Source organism: Dreissena polymorpha, chromosome 15 (genome assembly GCF_020536995.1).
Source record: "Dreissena polymorpha isolate Duluth1 chromosome 15, UMN_Dpol_1.0, whole genome shotgun sequence".
NCBI lineage: Eukaryota > Metazoa > Mollusca > Bivalvia > Myida > Dreissenidae > Dreissena > Dreissena polymorpha.
The window spans coordinates 11492807-11516741 of NC_068369.1; the positions used below are offsets into that span (position 1 = coordinate 11492807).

General features: G+C 32.2%; 2 protein-coding genes across 3 annotated transcripts in view; one reads left to right on the top strand and one right to left on the bottom strand.

Moving 5' to 3' along the window:
• Positions 1-23935, bottom strand: part of LOC127859987 (pterin-4-alpha-carbinolamine dehydratase-like) — a 65607-nt gene that overhangs the window by 20104 nt on the left and 21568 nt on the right. The gene's annotated exons all lie outside the window — the stretch shown is intronic.
• Positions 19569-23935, top strand: part of LOC127859977 (collagen alpha-1(XIV) chain-like) — a 69914-nt gene continuing 65547 nt past the window's right edge. The window contains exons 1-2 of one of the 2 annotated variants that reach the window (XM_052397645.1): positions 19569-19708; positions 22693-22824. In XM_052397645.1, coding sequence (XP_052253605.1) covers positions 19666-19708; positions 22693-22824 — 175 coding nt within the window. In that variant the 5' untranslated portion in view covers positions 19569-19665. The remainder of the gene's footprint in view (positions 19709-22692; positions 22825-23935) is intronic. The other variant, XM_052397644.1, reaches the window with a different exon arrangement.

Consider the following 23935-nt stretch of genomic DNA (forward strand, 5'->3'; position numbering starts at 1 on the left):
CATTTAAAATGTGTACAAGATCTACGATGATGTTCTATACTAAGATGTCGTCTGGTTTCAATAAGAAACTTGTGGTTGGAACGTTTAAACTTTGCAAATGCTTTATAGGAGAATGCTATTTGATGCGAAAGATATTCTTCTGGCTCAAGCAATGATTTATACATTCTATATGTTTCACATCTAGACGATTCGAATAAACTTCCTGACTTTTTTTTGCGAGTAACAACAATTAAGGCAATCTTTAAACAGTTGTAAAAATACATCAACATAACCAACAACCGGTTTAACCTAGATATAACCAAAACCATAATTAAATAACAGATTTTAATAGAAGCAGTCCAATTTGTCTTTTCGATTTCATCCTTGCATTTCAACATATCATAACGGTTTTTGGGGTTATCTATGCAATGGCATGTGAATACGTTTACATCAGAATTCAACACACTTGAAATGACAGTTTACTCATAATAATTCTATTCTACCAACTTCCCCTAAAGCCATATACTTGTTCGTTGAACTATTCAGGCAAATTATATCTTTGACAAAAAAAGCCTGAATTTGTTCTATATTTTCAGAAGAGGTATGACCCCAAATTTCCGCCCCGCATATAAGGATTGGCTTTACCATTACATAAAAATTGCTTAAATACTCTTGAATGTCAAATTTTCCAAAATAACCTTGGTAACTTTTTATCGCATTGATATATATGTTTAGCTTTAATTGCCACGTTAGCTTTAGCCTTAGACCAACTTAATCTATGAGTTAACAGTAAACCCATGCAATTAAACACCGATGTAACATTTACACGATTTCTAGTATAGAACTAACTTTCGTATGACCGCCATGTGCATCCATTTCTAAATACAAGTTTTTTCTGTTTTCATTTACAGTCATGTAACTTAATTGGCGAAAATCAAAAATACTATTCTATTGACTCTGTAGTTCAATAGCGGCTAAAGAGCAACTTACAACGTCAACGGCAAATAATATTCATTGAACATTTGGAATATCTTCAGATATGAAAATTCATTGATGGCCCCGGTCACGTAAATAAAGGTATAACATATGTATGGATAAAAAAAAAATGATCGTGCTAATTACGCCCTTGCCTTCAATTCAGAGTTGACATTGTTAATTATGACACACACGCGACTCTGCAAATTTGAATACATAGAGACAAGGTTTAAACCCATTTTTGCATTATGTCAAATAGTTGATAATGCAATATCACATCATAGGCCTTTTGAAAATCAACGTATAAGACATAAAATCTTGCTCCTGATTTAGTTATATATTTTGTTTCATTCTTTGTACGGCGAATTATAGTTATCAAATGTAGAATAACCTTTCCAAAAATCTGATTGCGACTAATCTAATTTGCAAAGGTCTTCGAACCAAGTACGCAGTCGTGTATTTACAATATTTCCAAATATTTCATACCTTACATGTATCAATGAAATATCTCTATAATTTGTCGGTTACAGTTTAGAACCACATTTTTGTTAGGGAACAATAATGCTTTCGCCCCAAATGTCTGGAGATACACCTGCATTTAGAATGTGATAAAAGCGCGCAAAATAAATGGACATTTAACATGTGCGGTGTTTGTTATAAAACTCTACACATATACCATCAATCCACTGAGCCCTTACGATTTTTTATTTATTAAGACTTATCATTATTTTTTCGTGTGTAATAGGACTATTTAGAACTTAATCATATTCAGGTAAAACAGCTTCAGAAGTTCTAATCAAAAGCATATTTTCTCGACATAATAAATGATTCAAATTCATTAGCCAATCACTTTGTTTGATTTGTTAGTTTAAACATATTTATTTCAAACAAGTTGACATTATTTATACATAGAAAATCATACAACAATACTCATACTTTCATGTTCGAAAAGGATTAGAACGAAAGACACAGTCTTATATGGTTCTTCTCCCTTGCTATATGAAAAGTTACATGTTTACGGCCATAATTGGCTATGTAAGGAAAAGCGAACACTATGTTTATACGAAAAGCTCCATTTATAGGATTATATATTGCTTAATACAATTAATATGTTGAAATGTTTGAGAAATGTTAGAAATACGGAGAAAGTTTAGGAACGAGAAGAAAGAAGACGTTTGTGGAGACTTGTTGAGTTCGAGCGAGATAGAAAAAGAAGTATGTGATTCCTTCTGTAGCATAATTGCGTATCAAATCGCTTACTATTTATAATAAATTTGTGAGCTGCATCAGCTATTTTAGTATTGGTTAAATAATCACTTGATACGTCTCCATATATAATAGTTTCGATGTTTGATTTGTTACTGATACCTATAATGTTAAGATTGTTTTAAAGTTACACTTGTTACTGCCAAGTTACATTTTGGATTACTACGTGCTTGGCATAGCCTATTGCTCAAATAAAGTTGGAAATTATCCAGCTTGTTTTTACACATTACTTTATTTTTTTTTGTTCGTTAGAGTACATTTGCAAATCCTTCATTGAGCTGGTGATACGGACAATTCTCAAAGTTTGATACTTACGAGATTTCAACATATCACATTCATTATCCCACCATGATTTATCTTGCCGTTCATAAACGTTACGTCGTTTGGGTCTATTATGGACGTTCATGGATCACAAAATGGAGCACACATAACATAGTATTATAAATAACGAGGTAAACAGTTAACAATAAAACATTACAAAAATGTATCTTTTGCATATAAGATATGATGTCTGCCTTTAATGTCAGCCTATCTACTAGAAGGTACAGATGTGATCCCCATTTGCACGTATTGAACATTCTCATTATGATTGAAGAAACCAAGTACTAGTGCCCCCCACCCCCAACCCACTTGACAGTGTCGTTATTAGTTTTATAAACATAGCTTAAATATATAAAATACTTATAATCATTATACACGTGTGATTAAAATGCTCATCATGCACAATTATTATTCTTGATTATATTCAAGTATTTTTCCAGTTTTTGTTGTTTGTGAATAGTTTCAAAAGCATCAATCGTATGCATTTTGCAGTATTCCACTGAATGATGCGCATGATAGCTCAGCATGCAGTTTAACTAGTTAATATTTTAAATGTCCATTCTTAGTTACAATTTCACTCCCAAGTTACAAATCGAAGACTCCTGACACAAGTAAAAATGACACCATTACAGAGAAAAGTGATAACCACTTATTATTTAACATTCTAAACTTTGCATTATAAATATCATTTACCGCAGTACTTACCGAACATCGCAATGACTTATGCATGTTCGCTTTCATTGCTGAATTTGAATTTCCAACTACCCGTGGGCGCAGTGGGAAGATGTCAAAACATGTCGCTAAATCATGGTGCCTAATCAATACGGATAATACTGGAAACATTTGTGCGTTTCCAGCTAATACCTGAAACGGCACCGGATCATATCAGTAAATATTGACTGTTTTGAGGTAAGTGTGATCTTTTAATTTTAATATTCTCCTTTTTAAGTTAACATTTTTCACCAAACCAATATTTTACGGAACAACTAAAACATTCATTCAGTAAATTGTATACTCGTGCTCAGTAACACAAACGTCAATTTGCAGTGGGAACCTACATGGCCCAAAAGGTTAGGCACAAAACCTGTGGAAACGAAAGTAAAATGCAGATATTGGTCCATATGAACAATGAATTTCAAACTTCTGAGCTAGTTTCCTGATGAAAAAGGCCGCATAATTATTGTGAAATCATTGCCATGATGAGTGACGGTTTAGTTTGTATATTTTTATATGTCGATTGCTGGCACCGGATAATGCATGTATAGTACGTTTAAAGAATGTATTGGATTCTGCTGATATGGTACTCATTTCAAGAATTTTTTGATGTTATATTGTTAAATGAAATGGGTCTGTAACTTCTCGTCCCTCAGACCACTGTCTTAACGCATGAAAAATGTCTTGACCCTATACTGAAAAAGGTCATTAAAACTAGGCATTTAAGGTTACAAATGATAAAGGTTCTTAAAAAATCTGATGTAGAACGCGTGTAGTTGTTGAACGACCGATTCAGCAATAATATGTATAAGATATAAGAACACGTTAATTGTTTTAATATAACATTTATATACACGATTCGATAACAGTTTGAAAAAGAAAGTTTTAAGACCAGTTCAGGAGTGTTAATTGTAAAATATTATTGTTGTCGTATTATTAGTCTTTTTAACCATTTTTGTTAACTTTTGTGTGATTATAATTATAATTAATTATTATATTTAATATTAGGTAAAATAAGTTGTGTGTAACCTATGGTTTAGATTAAGAGATACTTCCCCAATCGTAATACTTCCCTTGTCTAAAATTGCGCTCTTTAAATGCACACATAGTTAGGTATTTGTCGTTTTTGGATTAATTCATTATCAACATTTAGAGCTAGTATCTCTTTTATTTGTACACGATGTATGTTCATCATACAAAAGTTTTCATTTCATAATTCACTCATTACTGTATTTTTTTTGTTCCAGAATTCAGTGCCCTAACATCTGACTTTGAAGTTCGAGATAGAATATGGTAAGTATAGTCTCAGTTCATAAGTTAATTCAATAGACTTAGGGCTAATGTTCGATATTTTTTTGGATTGGGTATAGCAGTGGACTGAGTAATTGTACAATTTCTGAGTATAATTAACTTTAAACTTTATTGGAACAATTTATCCTGCTTTGTTTAACTGCTATGCCCATGGCATGTGTAAACTATCCACGGAGGAAAAGTGTGTCAGTTGATAGGCTCAATCCTATGACGTCGGAACACTTGCACATGTCAATTTCTATAATGATTATTAATGATAATTTATTTCAGAATGTCACGACAGACCGATGGTTTTCGGGTTTGAAACTGAAGAGACTGAAGAGAAGCAGGGGAGTTGTGTGTTTTTATCTGTAATTGTTCCCCCTAGTAATGCTGACAGATACAATGTTGAGTCTGGAGTGGATAATTTATTGTTTTAGGTGGACTGCAACAATCATGAAGATGAAAAAGCCACTGAGCAACCATTTGATAGCTGTTTACATTTAGAATGTTAAGTTCAAATTCTTGTCAACAATAATAAGTATATGAGTGCAAAATATGTGACAACAAATATAGGACACGAATTAGCTACAAAAGATATTTAGTAAGCCACATATTTATTATATTTTTTTAAGCTTGTGAAAGAATTTTGCGACAAATTTAAGGTTTGTTGTATATACCGAGAAAATAATTATAATTTCTGTTGTGTATTGTCTATAGATTTTGTTGAAGTATGTCAAGGCCAATGTTACTGAAATCATAGAGATTTATCGGTAGTTCAATAATGTTTGGAAATATGTTATTGATTATATGCATGTTGGTAGACCGCATCATTTAAATACTCTAATGAAAATAGTGAAGCTGTGCCGACAGTGGTATACAGTGTACTACTTATTGGAATCCTGTATTTGTCGAGTTCCATAATAAGTTTTTAAATACTGTTAGTAGACAGTATTCATATCAATTAAAAATGCATTTACATAAATATATGATATCCCTTATCTTGTCATGTTTACAACGTACATAATTGTTACCATGTCAGACATCTTTTAATGTTAAATGACACAATTTTAAAATTAATGTTATGAACTCTTAAATATTCTAATAAAAGTGTATTCATTTCTCTATATATTTAATTAATTTTAGAAAATATTTGAAACAAAGATTGGATTGGATTAACAAAAGAGTTTCACTACGTGGAAAAAGTGTATGGTTTGAGGTAAAGTTTAACATTATTGAATTTGATTTGTACAAAACATGTTGAAATTTTGTAGTTATACGTTTACAACTTGTATGTCTATTACTTTAAAAGACACATTCTTGAAGTGTTTGTAAAGTAATGAACTTTTTGTATAAACCATGCAAGCATGAATTAACTAAAAAATTGTACTGAATACAATTGTTTTTTTACAGTGTCAAACATAGTTCGTTCTATTCCGTGTTGAACAGTTTGGTCTCCTAATGTGGTAATTGCAGATTCGAACACTGACTCAACCTAATTAAGTTAGGTTCAATGTCTCTTTTTAGGTTGACAGAATAAAATTTACACTATCCTTTTGTCTTGCAATGTTATGCCAAGACGAGTGGATGGCGGCAATATCTTTGATTCATCACATTTGTGGTGACAGCGTATTGGCAAACATCCCCTTGCGACTTCATGCGGTTTACTTATATCGGACCGTTTAGACTTTCGTTGCCGCTTTCCGCGCTTCGATGGTGACTCAAATGCATGATTTCTGTAAACAAAGAAATACACACCCAATCAAATTACATCAATGCAGCCATCTCCTAATATACAAAGTAAAATGTAAATAAATCTAGCGGTTAATTGGACTTTAAATATAAGACAGGTGGTACTAGTGAAATGACATTTCATGGGTGCTTTAATGTCTATTGCGCAATATCTGGAAATTAAGATCATAAGCTTTTCTTACAAGAAATAATACGCGTAACAAATATCTGCGTTTAATGTTCTACGGTACGCTTTTTGTCTCCCACAATCGAGACACCTATATACGCATGTCGTTATGAATATCTTTCAGTTACAAGCACATGACTGAAAATTGCAGCCATACCGGTAGTTCAAAATTCGTAACCAACTTCAAGTACTATATTAAACGTTGAACATACGATGTGAACATGTTGTTTATAAAACATGCTGAACAGCACGTAATAATCTGTATAATGTATCAATCGATTTCGTGTATGATCCAGTGTGGTGTTTCCGGAATTTATCCGGTGCCAGTAAATTGTGGTTTCGTGTGTTATCCGGTGCCCGTGAAACCAATATGCGACCATTTTAAAACGCAAATATGTCTCCGGCCTAGCTACAATCCTTTAGGCGTCTCGGATGGAATGACAAATAACTCGTGGTTCTCCTGTAGTAGTAGTAGTAATAATAATAATAATAATAATAATAATAATAATAATAATAATAATAATAATAATAATAATAATAATAATAATAATAATAATAATAATAATAATAATAATAAAATAAAAAATAAAAATAATAATAATAATAATAATAATGATAATAATAATAATAATACAATTAATAATAATAATAATAATAATAATAATAATAATAATAATAATAATGATAATAATAATAAATATAATACAAACGGCAATCACAGTGCATTATAAAATAGGCGGTATGATGAGCGAGAAACTCTATCATCATTCACATGATAAAATACAAAATACAAATACACAATTTGAACAATTATATAGACATTTATTAATAATATTTACCTGTAGGTTTATTATTAAACCCTACAAAAATGGATTTGAATGTGCCGGTAAAGATGATCTGTACTTTCTGTACGGCCATGATCAGTACGTGTTCGTTGTCTTTGTGTGTCTGACAAAGTGCGGGAAAGTAGCGAAGTAGTGCGGTGAATAGTATTAGTACTCGTGCAAAACGATAGGTTACAAACTACTATTCTTACTACTTCATAGGAGTGCTATCTTTCTTCTTACACTAGAAGCAAAGTAAGTTTAACTAAAATCTAAAACCTAATTAATACTGAATACACAAATGAATACTTAAATGTAACTACTAATGGAAAAGGTGTTTTACTATATATTTTAATATAGTAAAAGGACATCTTAGTTTTTACCCTATGACAAATACTCACGTTTTTTAAGTTGCCAGTAATTTTCTACAATCTCATTATAAATCTGAATGATTATAACAACAATGTTAACTAAAAGTATTATATCTTTTTTCCTTTCCAGTTACAAAAAAGCAAGTATTTTAAACTATTTAATGACTATGAGGTAGGTATGATTCATTTGTTTTCGTTCGTTTTGATGAAATGTTTTATTTTCATAACGAATTTTGAAGTAAACCATTAGCTGAAACACCATAATGTTCCATGAGCAATAGCATTTGGCATTTTAACGCGGTTTTGAGGCCGATTTCACTTCCAATACTAGGCGCATCCTGCATTTTACCTTGTTTATTTCCGATATGGTCCGTTGCCGTTTCGTGTATTATCCGAAAGTACAAATGTTTCCAGTATTATCCGTATTGGTAAGGCACCGTGTAAATGTACAAGGGATTGACTTATCCAATATAATGTCTGCTGAGTCTTTAAATGTTTAGCAGTTTTCATCGCTTAAATTTCAGATTGTGTTGAGTAACGCGAGATATGGTGATATACCAGGGTGCAGAATCAACGGGGTTTTCAAGGGTTTACACACGGACTGGACAGAATGTAATCACACCGTTAAGAAGTTTATTTTGAAAATATCTCAAGTTATTGGAATATATTTGCAAAAATCTAAAGTGCATGAAAGGCAGTTTTTCTAGCAATTTGAGCCGATATCTTAAGGTATAAGAATAAATCCTTGAATTCGTCTGAAATTGGTGGCAACATTTCACGTTGCGTAAAACATACTATTTACATAGCCGTGTAGTATGAATGCAGTAAGAACGCCATAAGCAGCATAAAGCGTTAACAAAAGTTCTTGGAAATAAACACCACTTACCGTCGCGTTAAAAACCATAAAAGATAAGAGGTGGAACCCGAAAAAGTCAAGTGACTCTGCTCTCTGATATTTTTAGAATGTAAAATTGTTATTTAACCACACAAATCGTGACGCAAGTTCTTTTGAATAATATCAGTCACCTGGTGATGCTGTTTTTCGTAACGATGTTGCGATAACATACCTTGTAAATGAATAATTCACAATAATAGATACTAGTAATATGCAATGACCCCTACTCAATAGTTTATGTATAATTTACTGTAATAAACTGCAATTTATACTTAAAAATTATTTGCACCATGTATTGATTAAATTCCATTACAATGTTAGAGTCATTTCAATGATTAATTGGTACGCAAAAAACAATTTACTTTAATATAAAAATGCCTCTTCAATCTGGCTATATACATAAAGTTGTGAAATGCTGTATACTAGAATGGGCCCAGGAAATGGACACGAGAGCGTTTCAAATAAGTGGTAAGTTCTTTAAATGCAATCGAGCAAATGTAAATAGGTTTAAACTAAACTAAACGAATGCCAATATGTGTGCCAATGTGTGTGTACATTTGTACAATCTAAGCGCATGGGAACTGGTTCGGAGACCACACATTCATTATGTGATAAGGACTTAAGAGATAATGCGTATAAGGGAGTAGGCCGGTGTCCGTTAGTCTTGCTCGACTATTTAACTTTCAATCTTTGAGGCAACCTTAAAGGGGCTAATACGATGTGACATATTAAAAAACAGATTTAATATAAGTAGTTTTTTTTAATTTTCCTAAAGCAAAAGTCTTTTTTCAGAAACGTTCATTAAAATATAATATATTTTTAAAATAAAAAAAGTTGTCCCAATTACATTTTTAAAAGCGAGGGAAAACGCGAAGTTGTTGCAAAACCTTTTTGAATGAAATGCACATGAAGTACACCTGCACCGTATCGACTTAAGTTCTGCAGTATGGTATAATTGTTATTTAAGTGCGCGATATTTAGTTGTACAAGTGGAAGCGTAAATCGAACAAATATGTGTCGGCATTGCATATATTATTTTCTTAACGATATCATACACATTTCTTTGATATTATATAAATATATGCGTTAACAAATTTAATATGCATTTTTTCTCATATATTTTATCTATATTTAGGGGAATTACCGTCCCCTAAATTACCTGAATTTTATTCAAAACGAAAAATTACAATATTTTTGTTTTTACGAACTTCATTTTCTTGTTTTGTACAAAAAACTGGTTGTGAAAAAAAAATCGGAGATCGTGACTCTTGACAAGCTTATGTACGTATTGTTCAATTTTTGATAAAAAGCAGTGAAAGTTGTCATGTCCTTAAATAGTTCTTAAATGTTCCTAGATATTTCACGTGAAGATATCTGAAACTGATGCCCTCTGTGACAGAACGAAATAGTCCGCTTTTTGAACGCCGTCATTTTGATTTTATAATATTAAACATGCACTTTGCACTCTCATTGTCATTTTGTTTACATTAAGGAGGTCATATAGAAAAAAAACAGGCTTACATTTTTAAATAAATCATACGAGCACATGGCAGTTTTGTTCCTATAGTCGTCTGTATTGATTAAGAAAACACGAATTTGAAAACGTTACACGTAATAAGGTCTAACATGCCATACCTCTTAAAACCACAAGACCTTCTCGTTGTCAGTAAAGGTGAAAATCAGACTATGCCGCCACGAGTTTACTGATAAATTCACCTGGCATTCTAACTGTTCAAATTAGTACGACCGTCATCTTACCACCCAATGTATTAAATGACGTACCATGATGATCTAAAGTCAAGAATTTATATCTTCCTAAGGAAGGAAGATTTATATCTTCCTTAGGAGCAGTTAAATCTTCCTAAGGAAGATATAAACAAGATTTAATTGTTCCTAAGGAAGAATTCGTGACTTTTGAACCTTTTAGCCGCGTCATCTTAATACTTCATGTGAATTTCGAATCCTACCTTATGGAGAGTTAATTGTTCCTACACATGTTATAGCCAATCAGGGTTCTGCTAAAAATAACAACCAATCAAAATACGCGTTACATTTAACGCGCGCTATTATACATGTATCTTCCTATGAATTAAATCTTCCTAAGGGTGATTTACATCTTCTTTAGGAAGATTTATTTCTTCCTTAGGAAGATTTAATTGTTCCTAAGGAAGAAATCGGGACTTTAGATCCTTATGGTACGTCATAGTATTATAAACCTAAATGTAAGCTTATTCGAGTTGTGCATTGTTTTTTCCATGCCACATTTCCAAATAAGTTGCGTTGACTATTTAATAAATAGAGAAGGGGATTTACTTATAAAGTCTAATGATTCATCATGCTCGGAACATTCTTTCATTGTACATCTCGTAAAAATTATTGTTACAAGAACATATTTCAATTAATCAATATCGTATGTGTTTCCATATTGAGAACGTGGACTTTTGTTCTAAACGCTTTGTCAAAGCTTATAAAAGCACCAAAAGATTCAATTAAAGAAAACAATATTAGGCTGCTTCGATATTTACATAACAATCATCTTATAACGGATTACAATTAATTAATGGAACGTACGAAAACGAATGTGTAATGTTTTCCAATTCATGTTTTTCGAATGTTGACGAGGTATGGCATGTTAGAAATTATTAAGTGTAACGTTTTCCAATTCATGTTTTTCTTGATCAATAGATATGACTACTGGAACAACACTGTCATGTGTTCTTATGCTTTATTTCAAAATATTATCCTGTTTTATCCATACATTTAAATAAAGATACACATACAATGTATATTTTCTCTCATTTTATATGTTTAAGTTATAAAAAAGCATGCGATGTTTAAAAAGCATGCGTGTTTGACACTGATAACCTGGAATACATATTTATTTTATATTGCTATGTACTTATTTTTATTTAGATTACATTTATATTGAAATGGGGCTTATTAAATGAATTTCGAAACACATATATGAGCATACATAAATAGAAAGAGAACATTGTTTGACTCAAACATTATCAATATGTTAAATAATACAGCTTACATTTATAGAGTACTTCTCTTTCTTTGAATAACAATATTCGGATATTTCGAAAACATAAGGGATAAACCGAAAAAAAAATGGAACATACATGTAGCAATGTAATTGAGTAAGCTACCATTCACATTTAGCTGTAAAGTAATCCTCAACCAATCGTCATCCAAGGCGTCATACATTTACAGATATTGGCGTCTATTGCATAACTGTATGCGAAGATCAAGCGTTTAGAGTGTCACGTTTTGACGCTATCCAGCAAGAGGTGCGGATCGCATCGCATCCTCCTATTCATTTTGTCAGTGCTTTGGCATTTAAAATGGCGCCGTGTCATGTGATCACTACGGCGACCACGCGAGGATATATTTAATGACAGCGCGCGCTAATTAATTCCAGCAGTCGTGCTCAAGAGGTTAGATTAAAACCTAGGTCGTCGTGAGGTATGGTATTGTTTGTGTTTTAGAGCATGATTAAATCGAAAGCTGCCATACAGGCGTGGACATCGGAAGCTGAACAGTAATTTACCAGTGTTCAACGGGAACTCGTCAAAAATATTATCCTAAGACTCTAGACGATAATTCATTAACGAAAGTGTGAAATAAACTCTGATTTTATGCTGTGGAATTTCAACTTATTTGGTTCGAAGGTAATTAAATGTCTTCGTTGAAACATAACCACTACCACAGTGAATTTGATCAGACACAAGTCGTTTAATAAATGGACGATTGTTATAAATATTTTAATAATATTGACGTGTACAAGGTGCTTTGAAATAATTCTTTGTATTCATTTACAGAAACTCGTTAATACACACAAAAATGAAAACTGCTCCGTTTGCATGCTCCATAATAGCATTAATATTATTAACGAACTGTTTATTGTATGAAACAAGATCTATTTATGGCATAGACGCCATGCGAAACTTACTTTCAAAAAGAAACCGGGATAGACGAGACTTTTTAAAAAGTTTTTGTACCGAAAAATGTAGCGCCGGGAAGGGTGGAAACGTGTGTCGATGTAATGGCTACCATTTCGCCGGCAAAAGGTCACAGGATCCTTATTTTGACGAGGATCAATCACGGGCGATGGTCGATTTAAATGACAATAATGACGACATGGACAAAGACTTTGCAAATGATTTTTTTGATGACAACCAACACATCTTAAGAGGAGCGGAAGCTTCGGAGAAACTGCCTCGCGAAGAGGCCGACCTTCTGCTCGAGATAAAGACGTTGATACCACAAATACTGGAAGACGATTCCTTAGCAAGGTAAAATACACCGTTTCACGAGAAGTATACTTAAAGCGTTTTTTCTTCGTTTTCCATAAGCATACATTTAAGAATTATCAAACGATTCAAGATGCGATAAAAGAAGGTTGTATGTGTCCATACAAATACGTCACGAATATATTTAAGATTTTTTTTTCAATGTGCAACTGAATGTTTGAAAAAAAATGCAATATTGTAGGAAACATTTATCGTTATAATGAAAAGTTAAAGTTTGTTTTATAATAGTTGATAACGAACAATTCATATTATGAGCAAAACCATTGGCGAGATAAAAATTAAACTGATCGGGCATCATGCTTACATGTACTTAATATGTATATTAAACTGACATGCGATTTTCTGTCTATATTGAAAACTCTAAGCGCACATAAATAGCACACAGAACAATATTTACAGACATATTTGTTCAGACTTATACATCAGCAAATCGTCTACATTCTTAAATATTCATATATTTTCTGTCACGTTTATAGGTATACCACCATAATAATATGTAATATACAATAGTATTCTTAGAATATAAATACAAATTAACATAATCCTTTGAAAGCACACGTAATTTTTATCTAGGCGGTAATGTTATTTAATAAACAATATTATATAGGATCGCATTTCCTAAAATAAAAGCTTATTTCGAATCTTTACATACATAGGAAATAACCAATAGGTCACATAAAACTAATAACATTTTGAACTTATATACATCGAATACCTTAATATTATGTTCACAATAGTGTATCAGAAATATTGCTCAATTTACTTTCGATGCTTTATAAATGTATGCACGCTGCTGAAATTTATACACAACGAGTACTGAAATATTTCCACATTAGTTTAACCCATTTATGCCCAGTGGACTCTCCCATCCTTCTAAATTGGATCAATTTATATTCAAAATTAGGGGTGTCAAGTATATTTATTTCTATATTTAGAATATTCCATAAAGAAATTCATTTAAGCAAACAGCGCAGACCCAGATGAGACGCCGCATTATGCGGCGTCTCATCTGGGTCTACGCTGTTTGCAATGTCCTTTTTCAGGACGCTAGGCATATATGGGTTAACAAAAATGTCTAAATGCGTTTTAGGTGCGTTAGACATGTAATCACGACGAGGCATTTTGTTGAGGGCAAATACCGATACTATTCAAATGTCTGAAATTAATAACGGTAAATCAAGATATATTTTTTTAAAGATTTATTCCATTTTTGCAGTCGTACAGAAACTGAAAAACGTCGGGTAAAAGGCTAAGCTACAAAGAGACCGTGTAAAATATCCAAGCGAATTAATTGTCTCTATTTATTATACAATAACGTTGATTTGATAAATCGAATAAAAATTCAACGGACCTTTTCACGTTTTGGTAAAATGACATAATTATTTGTTGTTGTTTCAGATTCGCAAATTTTCGTTATAATATTTATGAGGAACAGTAATACTGAACTTTTACTATGCTATAAAATGTCCGTTATATGCTTCTCTTGACGATTTAAAAACCTGAAAATTATAAAGCGTTGCAACGCGAAACGATTGAATAATTTGGAGAGTGATATTGTTGTCGCTTTTTTTTGTGACACTTCGAGGATTGCTTGTATAAAGTATAAAGTACATCATTCATTGTATGAGCACGGATGGCCGAGTGATCCTAGCGTTTAAGTTTTACTCCAGGGGTCAGTGATTCGAGCCCAGTTGAGGGCTACTTTTTTCTGTCTTTAATTTTATTCTATTTTTTTATGGAGCTTTTATATCCAATGTTAACATTTATCAATATAAAGCATTAAACTTCAATACATGCCAAAATCTGTATGTGTGAAAATGTCACTTTTACATCTTGTCATGAACGAATCATTCGGATAAGTCCAGTTATTTGTTCACAGAAAGTAAACAGTACGGATTCATGTATTATAACGTATGACCTAAGTATTTTAATGTAAATACAGATAAACTTTTGCCTCACGAACAGGCAATATATCTTAATTCAACCCGAAGTTCTCGACTAATGATCATTTACCAATAACCAGACAGTCTCAATGCATAGGAAATCCAAAGCATTTAACAATACGTGATATATTTTAATTCGCCAATAGTTGAACATTTATATTTTGAGATAAGTGATTCAAATTATTTCAATGTACGAGGGCTCTTAAATAAATTTGTTGTCTTAATCTATTTTTCAACCTATGGAGACAAATCAACATTTAAGGAAACGTAACGTTAAGTTTGCGTAAATTTGAAGTGCATTTTATTACGTTTTTGTCATCACAACATATTATCAAATATGTTCAGTAATTGGCATACATTCATACATAGTTTTTAAAGGCAACAATCCCAACATATGAAGTAAATGTTTTAGATATGTTGCGTTGTAACCATGCCAATTCTGTATTTGTTTACCAAAGCTTCTTTAGAAATTTTTGGTTTCAACATTTTGTGTATTTAACCAGTCAGTTTCAAGCGCCCAAAACTTTACGTGTTTGACGATAACAACATAAATCCAACGCGTACAAAGTATTACCAATGAATATAATCAAAAACCTAATATATTTTCAATATCGTCAGTGGTCGTAAACAGACCGTGTGTAGGCATTAAAATAAAACGGTGTTCAAAGGTAACTGTCACTTACACAGCCATGAAACTAAATTGAAGTTAGGATGAGACACATGGAAGTCACTAGGTTGCACGCTAAAACATATGTACGGTTTGCAAATATATGACGAAATAGCGTGCTTCAAGTTTCTAAATATTGGTTGCTATAAAAACCATTTAGTCTTGATGGAAACGAAGAAAACTAAACCAATAATCAGATATGTCTTGCACTGCTAATGAATATAGTGACATGTAAGTAAAATGAACACACAGTTTTGGGAAGAGAAATCTGCGAATTTATGAATCTTCAATAATATATTGAACCTGTGCAATGTATTGTCCTGAATTTAAATTCTTGTATGCGAAACTATTTAAATATATTTAATATGAATCTTAGGGAAGCTAATTATGCCGCCTATAATAAGTTGAATTTTACTGCAAATCTTTATTCTTGTGAAAGTTGTTTGATGCCTTTGTCTTTTGATGCAAACAAAATATGTTCAACTGTCCTCGAGTTTGACGCCATTATTAAGCGCGTAATTTTCACAATTGCTAGTTCAACGGAGCTGCTTTCAGTCTGATTTCAACAACGAAGCTCCTGCTGCTGTTGCATTTCCATGCATTGTTACATGCTTAAGTATATTTAAAGGTTTTTATACACATTTGGTATCTACTCAGTTAATTAGATGTATTTTACTAAAACTATTTTAACTACTTTTTACAGAGTTAGCATTCATGTTCTCAAATTACACTTTGATCAAACATTATCAGACATAATATTGCCAAATATATGTGCTTTAAAACATTGAACTTTTCAATAAATCCAGTCGCAGTGATGTAGTGGATATGGTGTCCTCCTAACGATCGGGAGGTAATGGGTTCGATCCCCACTGTTGGAGCGTTCTTTAGAAACCACCCATAGACACCAAATACCTGATGTAGTCCCAGGAAACTGACTTGACAGCGTTTCAAATAAGCCTTTAGCTTTCTATGCAATCGAGCTAAAAAAATAGGTTTTAACTAAATCTAGTCGAATGCAATACAACAATATAGGTCGCCGTGGTGTAATGGATATGGTGTCCGCCTAGCGACCGGGAGGTCACGGATTCGATCCCCACCGTGGGAGCGTTCTTTAGATCTTCCCCAAAGACACCAAGTACTGGTTCTAGGCCCAGGAAACGGACTCGAGAGCGTTTATTTAAGCCTAAGGCTTTTGATGCAATCGAGCTAAAATAAATAGGTTTAAACTAAACTAACTAATACAACAATCGTTTTCGACGTTATTAAACATGCAAATATGATACATATTACTAGTATGACATGGTATATGAAAAAGTACCCACCTTTATTTATCATGGGTCGTCGCAGGTGAAACATAAAGCTGGCATTTCAATACCTCTTAACATAATTTCAAAAGTATATTGTAGTAAATCAAATCTTAAAGTAAAAAGAATATGACTGCAAAACATTATTTCTTTTCGGCGGCTAAAGTTTCTATTTCTTACTTTCTATTCAATAATCCCATGCGATGAATCATATGAAACAACCCGTCGTCTTACTGGGCAATATTGAGTTTTTAATATCGAAATTCAAACACAATTACAAAATTGTGACTGTACAATATATCCATTAAACAAAGTTTAGTCAGTTATTTTTTCACTTAAACATGTGGTACTTGCAACTGACGCATTGAACACGTGCACGAACAAAGTCAAATAGCAAAGTAAAAAACAAGTTATCCGTAGATATATTTGTGGTGTGTTCTAACAAACTAATAAAGGTTTATGTTGGCCATCAATAACATAAAAACCATGAACATCACAATACGTTATTTCCATTTCGTAAATGTATAATAGAAAACAAACTAGATACATTTACTTCTAAATATATAATGAATATGTATTATTAATTTTCATTTTTCCTATAATGTGCAGTTCAAATCTTCAAATCTATTTTTAGATCTATTGATGACGACAGGACGGCGATGCAAGAGTACCTGCGGTCACGTGGTGTATAAAGCGTTATTCGTTTTCGGTCTCGTTGATACAAAGTGGAATGGGTAGCTGACGAGGAATGTTTTACATTGTTGACTTAGGAATTATATTATTTGTAGAACTCAATTGAATGCATTTGATTATGAGCAATGTTTGTTCTGGAGTCAGACGATTGTAATGAAACAAATTAAAATTAAAAATACATTGTTTGTCACATGTGTGATACTATCATATAGGTAATACATTTAACTCTCGAGTCGCAATGTAGCAAAAAAACAATTGAGGACAACTATACCAATGTTTATCAGAAACACGTGAACTAAAAAAATACGATTCAATAATTAAGACAAACACTAAAATAACAAAATGATAATTAAACAAGGAACTTATTATTATTACCTAGAAGAAGCGGGGCTAAATTGCCCTTTACCATCCTGTTGAACGGTCGGTCGGTAGATCGGTCAAGAAGAATTGTTGATTCAGCGCGATATATTAAAGACGCTTTTAACTCCAACTATGAAACAACATGATGGTAACTTACTTTGAAAAATGAAAGACGCATATTGAATTTTAGGTAAATATGTCAAAGGTAAATGCTGCAGGGGCTTGTCTTGTCTCCGCCCATTTTTTCGCAAAATGTTTTGAACAAACTTTGACTTGGTATGTAAAATTATGTAATTTGGTATAGTGGAAACTTCTAAAATAGGGCGACACCTGTGTATTTTGGGATCACCACGTTCAATGTCACAGGGTCTTGTTATAGGGTATTGCATATACGTAAACAAAGACGCATTTGCATTTTGAAGACGCCAAGTGCATTATCCCGTTCCCCAAAAAATTGTCAAGAAATTTGTTCTCCTCATGATATACAGAAAATACTTTTACATATGGTCATTTAAGTTGATATGCTCGTTACTTGGGATGTAAGAATAAGCCTGTTAATATACGGTCAACACGGCTTGAAACAGAACACAATATTTTGATAACGCTTCGACCTACGATGATGTAAAATGGTCCAATTGCAACTTGGGTGGAAAGTAAGCAAGCAAGATATCATCGTTAAAACTAAGGTTATTATGTCAAAGATCAAGGTAACAGCTGATAATGTAATTATGTTGGTTTCAGAACAATATATTGAGAATTCGTAGGACGACGAACACTCGTCTGCTGTTTAGTCTTCATGAAGGATAGCACATACGAATTTGTAAATGCGTGTAAAACGATCTGAGGTAAAAATTAGACTTTGATGCAAGTCGCTGTGGAAAAATGTTTTAAAAACATCGTTTTCATCTATTGTTGCAATCTGGAATTTGTTTTTGTTTTTTAAGGACGTAAACAAGTAACCTATAAATGATAAAAAAAATGACTAACGGAGAAAATTATATGTGACTTGAAATTTGACACTGTAGTGCCGCGATGACGTTTTGAAAACCATGTTAAGCGAACAACACACAGCTCGATTTAAGTTGTGTATTCCACTGATAACAGGCGATTAAAAAGCTGCACATAAATATATTAACAGAATCATTCCTCACAATACGGTACACTAATCACGCCTAACTCATCTTGAATAAATAAATACATTGTGACAACATTCCTTTTTATAGTAAAAAAAGTGGCATACATTCTTTTTCATAATCCTTCGTTCACAATATTGAAAATGTAATTCCGAAGTTACTAAGCAAAAATTGACGAAAGCCCTTCCGTAAAGTTTGAAAAAAAGAGGTCGGTCGAAAACGTTATTTCGCAGAGTTCTTACTACCAACCACACACACTGTTTCTAATTGGTACATGACATACTAAAATCACATAATGAGGAATTGCCTTTTTAAACGCATAACTACTAGCCAATCAGCCAAAATATGATATCAGCAAATGATGACGATTTACCAAGGGTGACAAGTACTGGTGAGGCAGACTAAAACATCTTAATTATAAAACAGAAACACACAAGACAGCTGCACATGCACCATGACTACGTCAGACCACATTTGCATCTAGCTAAATTATAGTACATGTTCTTACAAAACTACGATTTTGCAGCACATAGCTATCTCATGCATTCAAACCATTTCTGTCGCGTGCATGAATAACGAAAAGGCCTATAGTTTACTGTGGATGAGTTTTGCACCATCTTATCAAATGAACAGATAAGAATTGTTAGTCTGCCTGTAGAATATAGGTCATGTCAATTACCATAGAATGGTGAAAACATGGAGACTATTGTTTCTCTGATCGTTCTTACAGCACTTCTAGGTAAGAATTAAATGTAAATAAAGTGATATAGATGATAAATACATTTCAACTATAACATTCCCACTAAGTACATGAAGTGTTTTTAGCTGCGTGATTTAGTCAATATAAATCGCATACAATCTCATTCTGTAATAGTAATTGTGTATTCAGACAAACTATGTGTGTATTGAAATTATTGGTACTCGTGTATGGAACAAAGACGACACTAGTTTCGGTTCAGCATCAATGATAAACAATCCTAGGGTGATATACATGTAAAGTGATGACTTGTGTTTTCTGCATATCCGTATATGTATATAGTAATTGAATGTGTGACGCACTAAAATATGTCTCATGAACACAGTAGTTTTCAGATATTATTTAGAATATTACACACACCCAATAATATAATAATATTGCAGACACCACTTGTGATTGAAATGTGTCACTTATAACATGAATTTATCTTATTGTTAACTTTTGCCATTATATGTAAAGATCTATGTGCGGTTTCTATTTTAAACTTGAAATCAACTTGATTGCCCACGTATTAATGCCCGTTACGCAATTAATACTATAATAAAACAAAGAATTTGCAACTGCATCCATATTCCTTGAATAATACTGGAACACATTATTGATATGTGTGTGTGGTATTGCGTGAAGTCTAATATACATCACTTATTTTCATACTTTTATTCATTAAGAAAAACACAAAGTCCGTAAGCTACGTTGGAATCGGATTTTAATTAATTGTAGCAAACGTTTCGTATTTCTAAAATATTGCAAACTAGTAATTGACAGTATTAAATATAGAAATACTTTAAATGGTATCTGCCGGCTAACTGCAGAATAGACTGTGTTACAACATTCGGAATAAGTTTAGAATTGCAAGTCAACTAATGTGTTTATAATAGCATTTCTTCAGGCGTACCACTTTAAGTGTGCAGTAACTATGTGTATGGATATGTGTTATATGTTGTATGTTGTTCTACACAACTCAACACCGCAGAAAGTTTAATGGCCTGAAAATTAAAACTCGTATTGAAAATTGTTGATATCCATCGTTCGAATTTGATACTGATAAAATGCTTGGCCCAATTTGTACATTTCATGCAAAGTTTGGATGACACTAAAAGTACAACTATTCGCCTTTACCATGACATCATGTTAGAAGACAATAACGCATACCATAATCCATACATTCCTTAAAATAAAACAATAATTTATTAACAGTAATTGTAAAATGGGAAAATCATGAAACCAACACATTCGCATTTAATTCCAAAGTTAACCAATCGGTGACAAAATTTATTTCTGTTTTCTGCAAATCTGCACGATGTCAGATCCGCGACCGTACATCTGTGTTTATTGATACCTGATCATAACTGAACATTTGGCGTATTAACAACACGCTAGGAACGTACGTGCAATCAAAAAGAATTACATTAAATCACATAACAAACTCCAAAGAAAGGCAAGGAGCGAAGTGTTTAATAGGTTACACATTTTTACCGCTGAGGAGAGAGGTTGGGGCGGCGGATGGTTGCATCATGCCCTATGACTCTAAGCAGCATTGGCTTTAATCTGCCACTTGTCATTTCGTTTGAATGAAGAATTACAAATGCTGAATCGTATATTTAATAATCTGTTTATGTTTAAGACACTTTACACTATATTTATTTTAATATTTAGTAATAACCATATCATTCTTATTTATCTAACACAGAAACCGTGTTGAAACAAATGAAATCAGAATTTATAGACAACATATCACATAAAGGTGCGCAATAAAAGGATACACATTTTCCAATATTTGTAAATTTGTAATCCTAAATTAAACACATAACCATTTTTATAACTTTATATGGGCGAGTATCGTTTCTTTTAAAACCTAACATACTTAGAACTGAATAATAAGATTTCATATATATATATATATATATATATATATATATATATATATATATATATATATATATATATATATATAAATATATATATATATATATATATATTTAAAACGGCGAAAACACCTGTCTCGCCAACGACGTCGCCATTTTGTTTGTCACGTGAATAGCACACGTGTTAAATGTACATGGAGACAGTAACAGTAAAATGAAGCATATCGTTAAAGTGTTAAAAGTGTTTTATTGATGTCTGAGCTAAGGATTGCTTGGCGTCAGCGTTGTTTTACTCGCCCTGCTTTACCAAATCCTTACGTAACTTCACGTAAATGTGTGTGGTAGTGTGAAAACCTTACTCGCGAATAAGAATTGTGGTTTGCACATCGCATTTAGACATACAATATCTTATTTCGATAATCATAAATAACAAAATGTAAAACTCACACATATGTCCAGTTTGTTAAATTTTTTTTTTTATTTAGTTCATTAAGTTCCATAAAAATGTTAAAAAGTAAACGTAGAACAAAATTTTGCTGTTTAAGTAACTTAACCATTTTACAGACACAGAGAATATATTTTATTGAAATGAAAATATTACATAAAAAAAACTCCTTGATATAGAATAGTGCTTTACTATATAAACAGAGGTATTTCTGACGTTGCATGTCTAACAATTAAGCCATGGACGATTAAGACACTGTCAATAGTCGATGGTCAATATGTCATGAAAACAAGAAAAAAGATTCAAAACAAAACAAACAAACTGGATTGTCAAAGTGCAAACTAAATACTAGTCAAAATTAAGCTTTATCCTACCCGTAAATAGCGCGCCAACATTAACTCGATACGTAACATAATATAGTTTTTTTCCAAATATATTCAATAAATTGAAAAATATATCGCTTTATTGTTATCGTGTAAGTAAACCCGAGATGCACGTGCACAGTCAAATCCGCAAATCACGGCATAATGGGACAAAACAAAAGCCTTTTCCTTATACCGACTAAGTTCTGAATTGCTGTTCACGGTGATTTCAAATGCATGTTACATGATACCGGTATTTGGTTTATCGCAAATGTCCCATTAAACTGTCTATAGTGAAGGCGACCTCCGGGCAAATCTGCGCGGACCTTGACACCACTGGATGTGGCCTGTTGGCTGCCCAGCCGGGGTTTTGTGCCAACAGTTCTTTGTCCAATTCAATATGCAAGAGAACATGCGGAAAATGCCGTAAGTAATTCTTCGTACTGACTTGTGTAATTTATGAATGTATATCGAACTATCAAGAGATACTTAAGCGTTTAGTAAAGCTCAATGCTAAATAGTTTCATTCCAATAGGTTGACATGCGTTTTAATCAATATAATGGTGTGTGTTGAATGGCGTGCATATTCCTTAGTTGTATAGGCATTTGTCCACTCAGACAATTAAAGAAAGTACATGCGGAGGGTAAACAAGACTTTGCCGTGAAAGGCAAGCCTTTGAGGATCATTTAAACTGTTTTTCTGTAAAAAAATAATCTTGATCGTTATTCCGAACATCTTTTATATAATATCATATACACTAAATATAACTGAATAAATAATTTATTATATATACTACTAAATACAATATAATATAAATATTGTAGAAAAAATCAAATTTAATATTATAAATTTTTTTATTAATTATATTATTTTATAACATATTGCATACCTTTATATACAAATTATCATAAACTATTATATAAAACCGGATATATAAATAAACCATCGAACATTTTAATATCATATACATCATTTTGTATATTATATAACGTTATAAGTAAATTATTATACATTCTTAAATACATATATAATTTAAATGTGTTAAAATCCATATCAATTATCATAAATTATTATAAATCTTGTCTAATTAGGTCACGCGAGTTGGGTATCGTGTTATTGCTTAAAAATTGACCCAGCATTTGTAGAAATATTACAAGATGTGCACATTTCCACAAAGAAAATTCATTTCTGCGTTGAATAAGACCGAGTTCCTGGAAATCGCTGCACACCTGATGAAGTTATGTCTGTTCAAAGCGATGCACCCTGTTTTCGTGGGATTTTGAGTTGGGTACTTTGTTATATATATATATATATATATATATATATATATATATATATATATATATATATATATATATATATATATATTTGATAGTGAATTTTTTTCAGAAAAATTGATTTTTCGTTATAATTTGATTATTTTTCAATTAAAATGATGGTTTTTCTTATTAATGTCATAGCCACACGCTATCCACCTGTGATTCGAATTTGCCAAACCGTCATTTTTGTAAGCTTTGTTCAAGGTAAATATTTAAC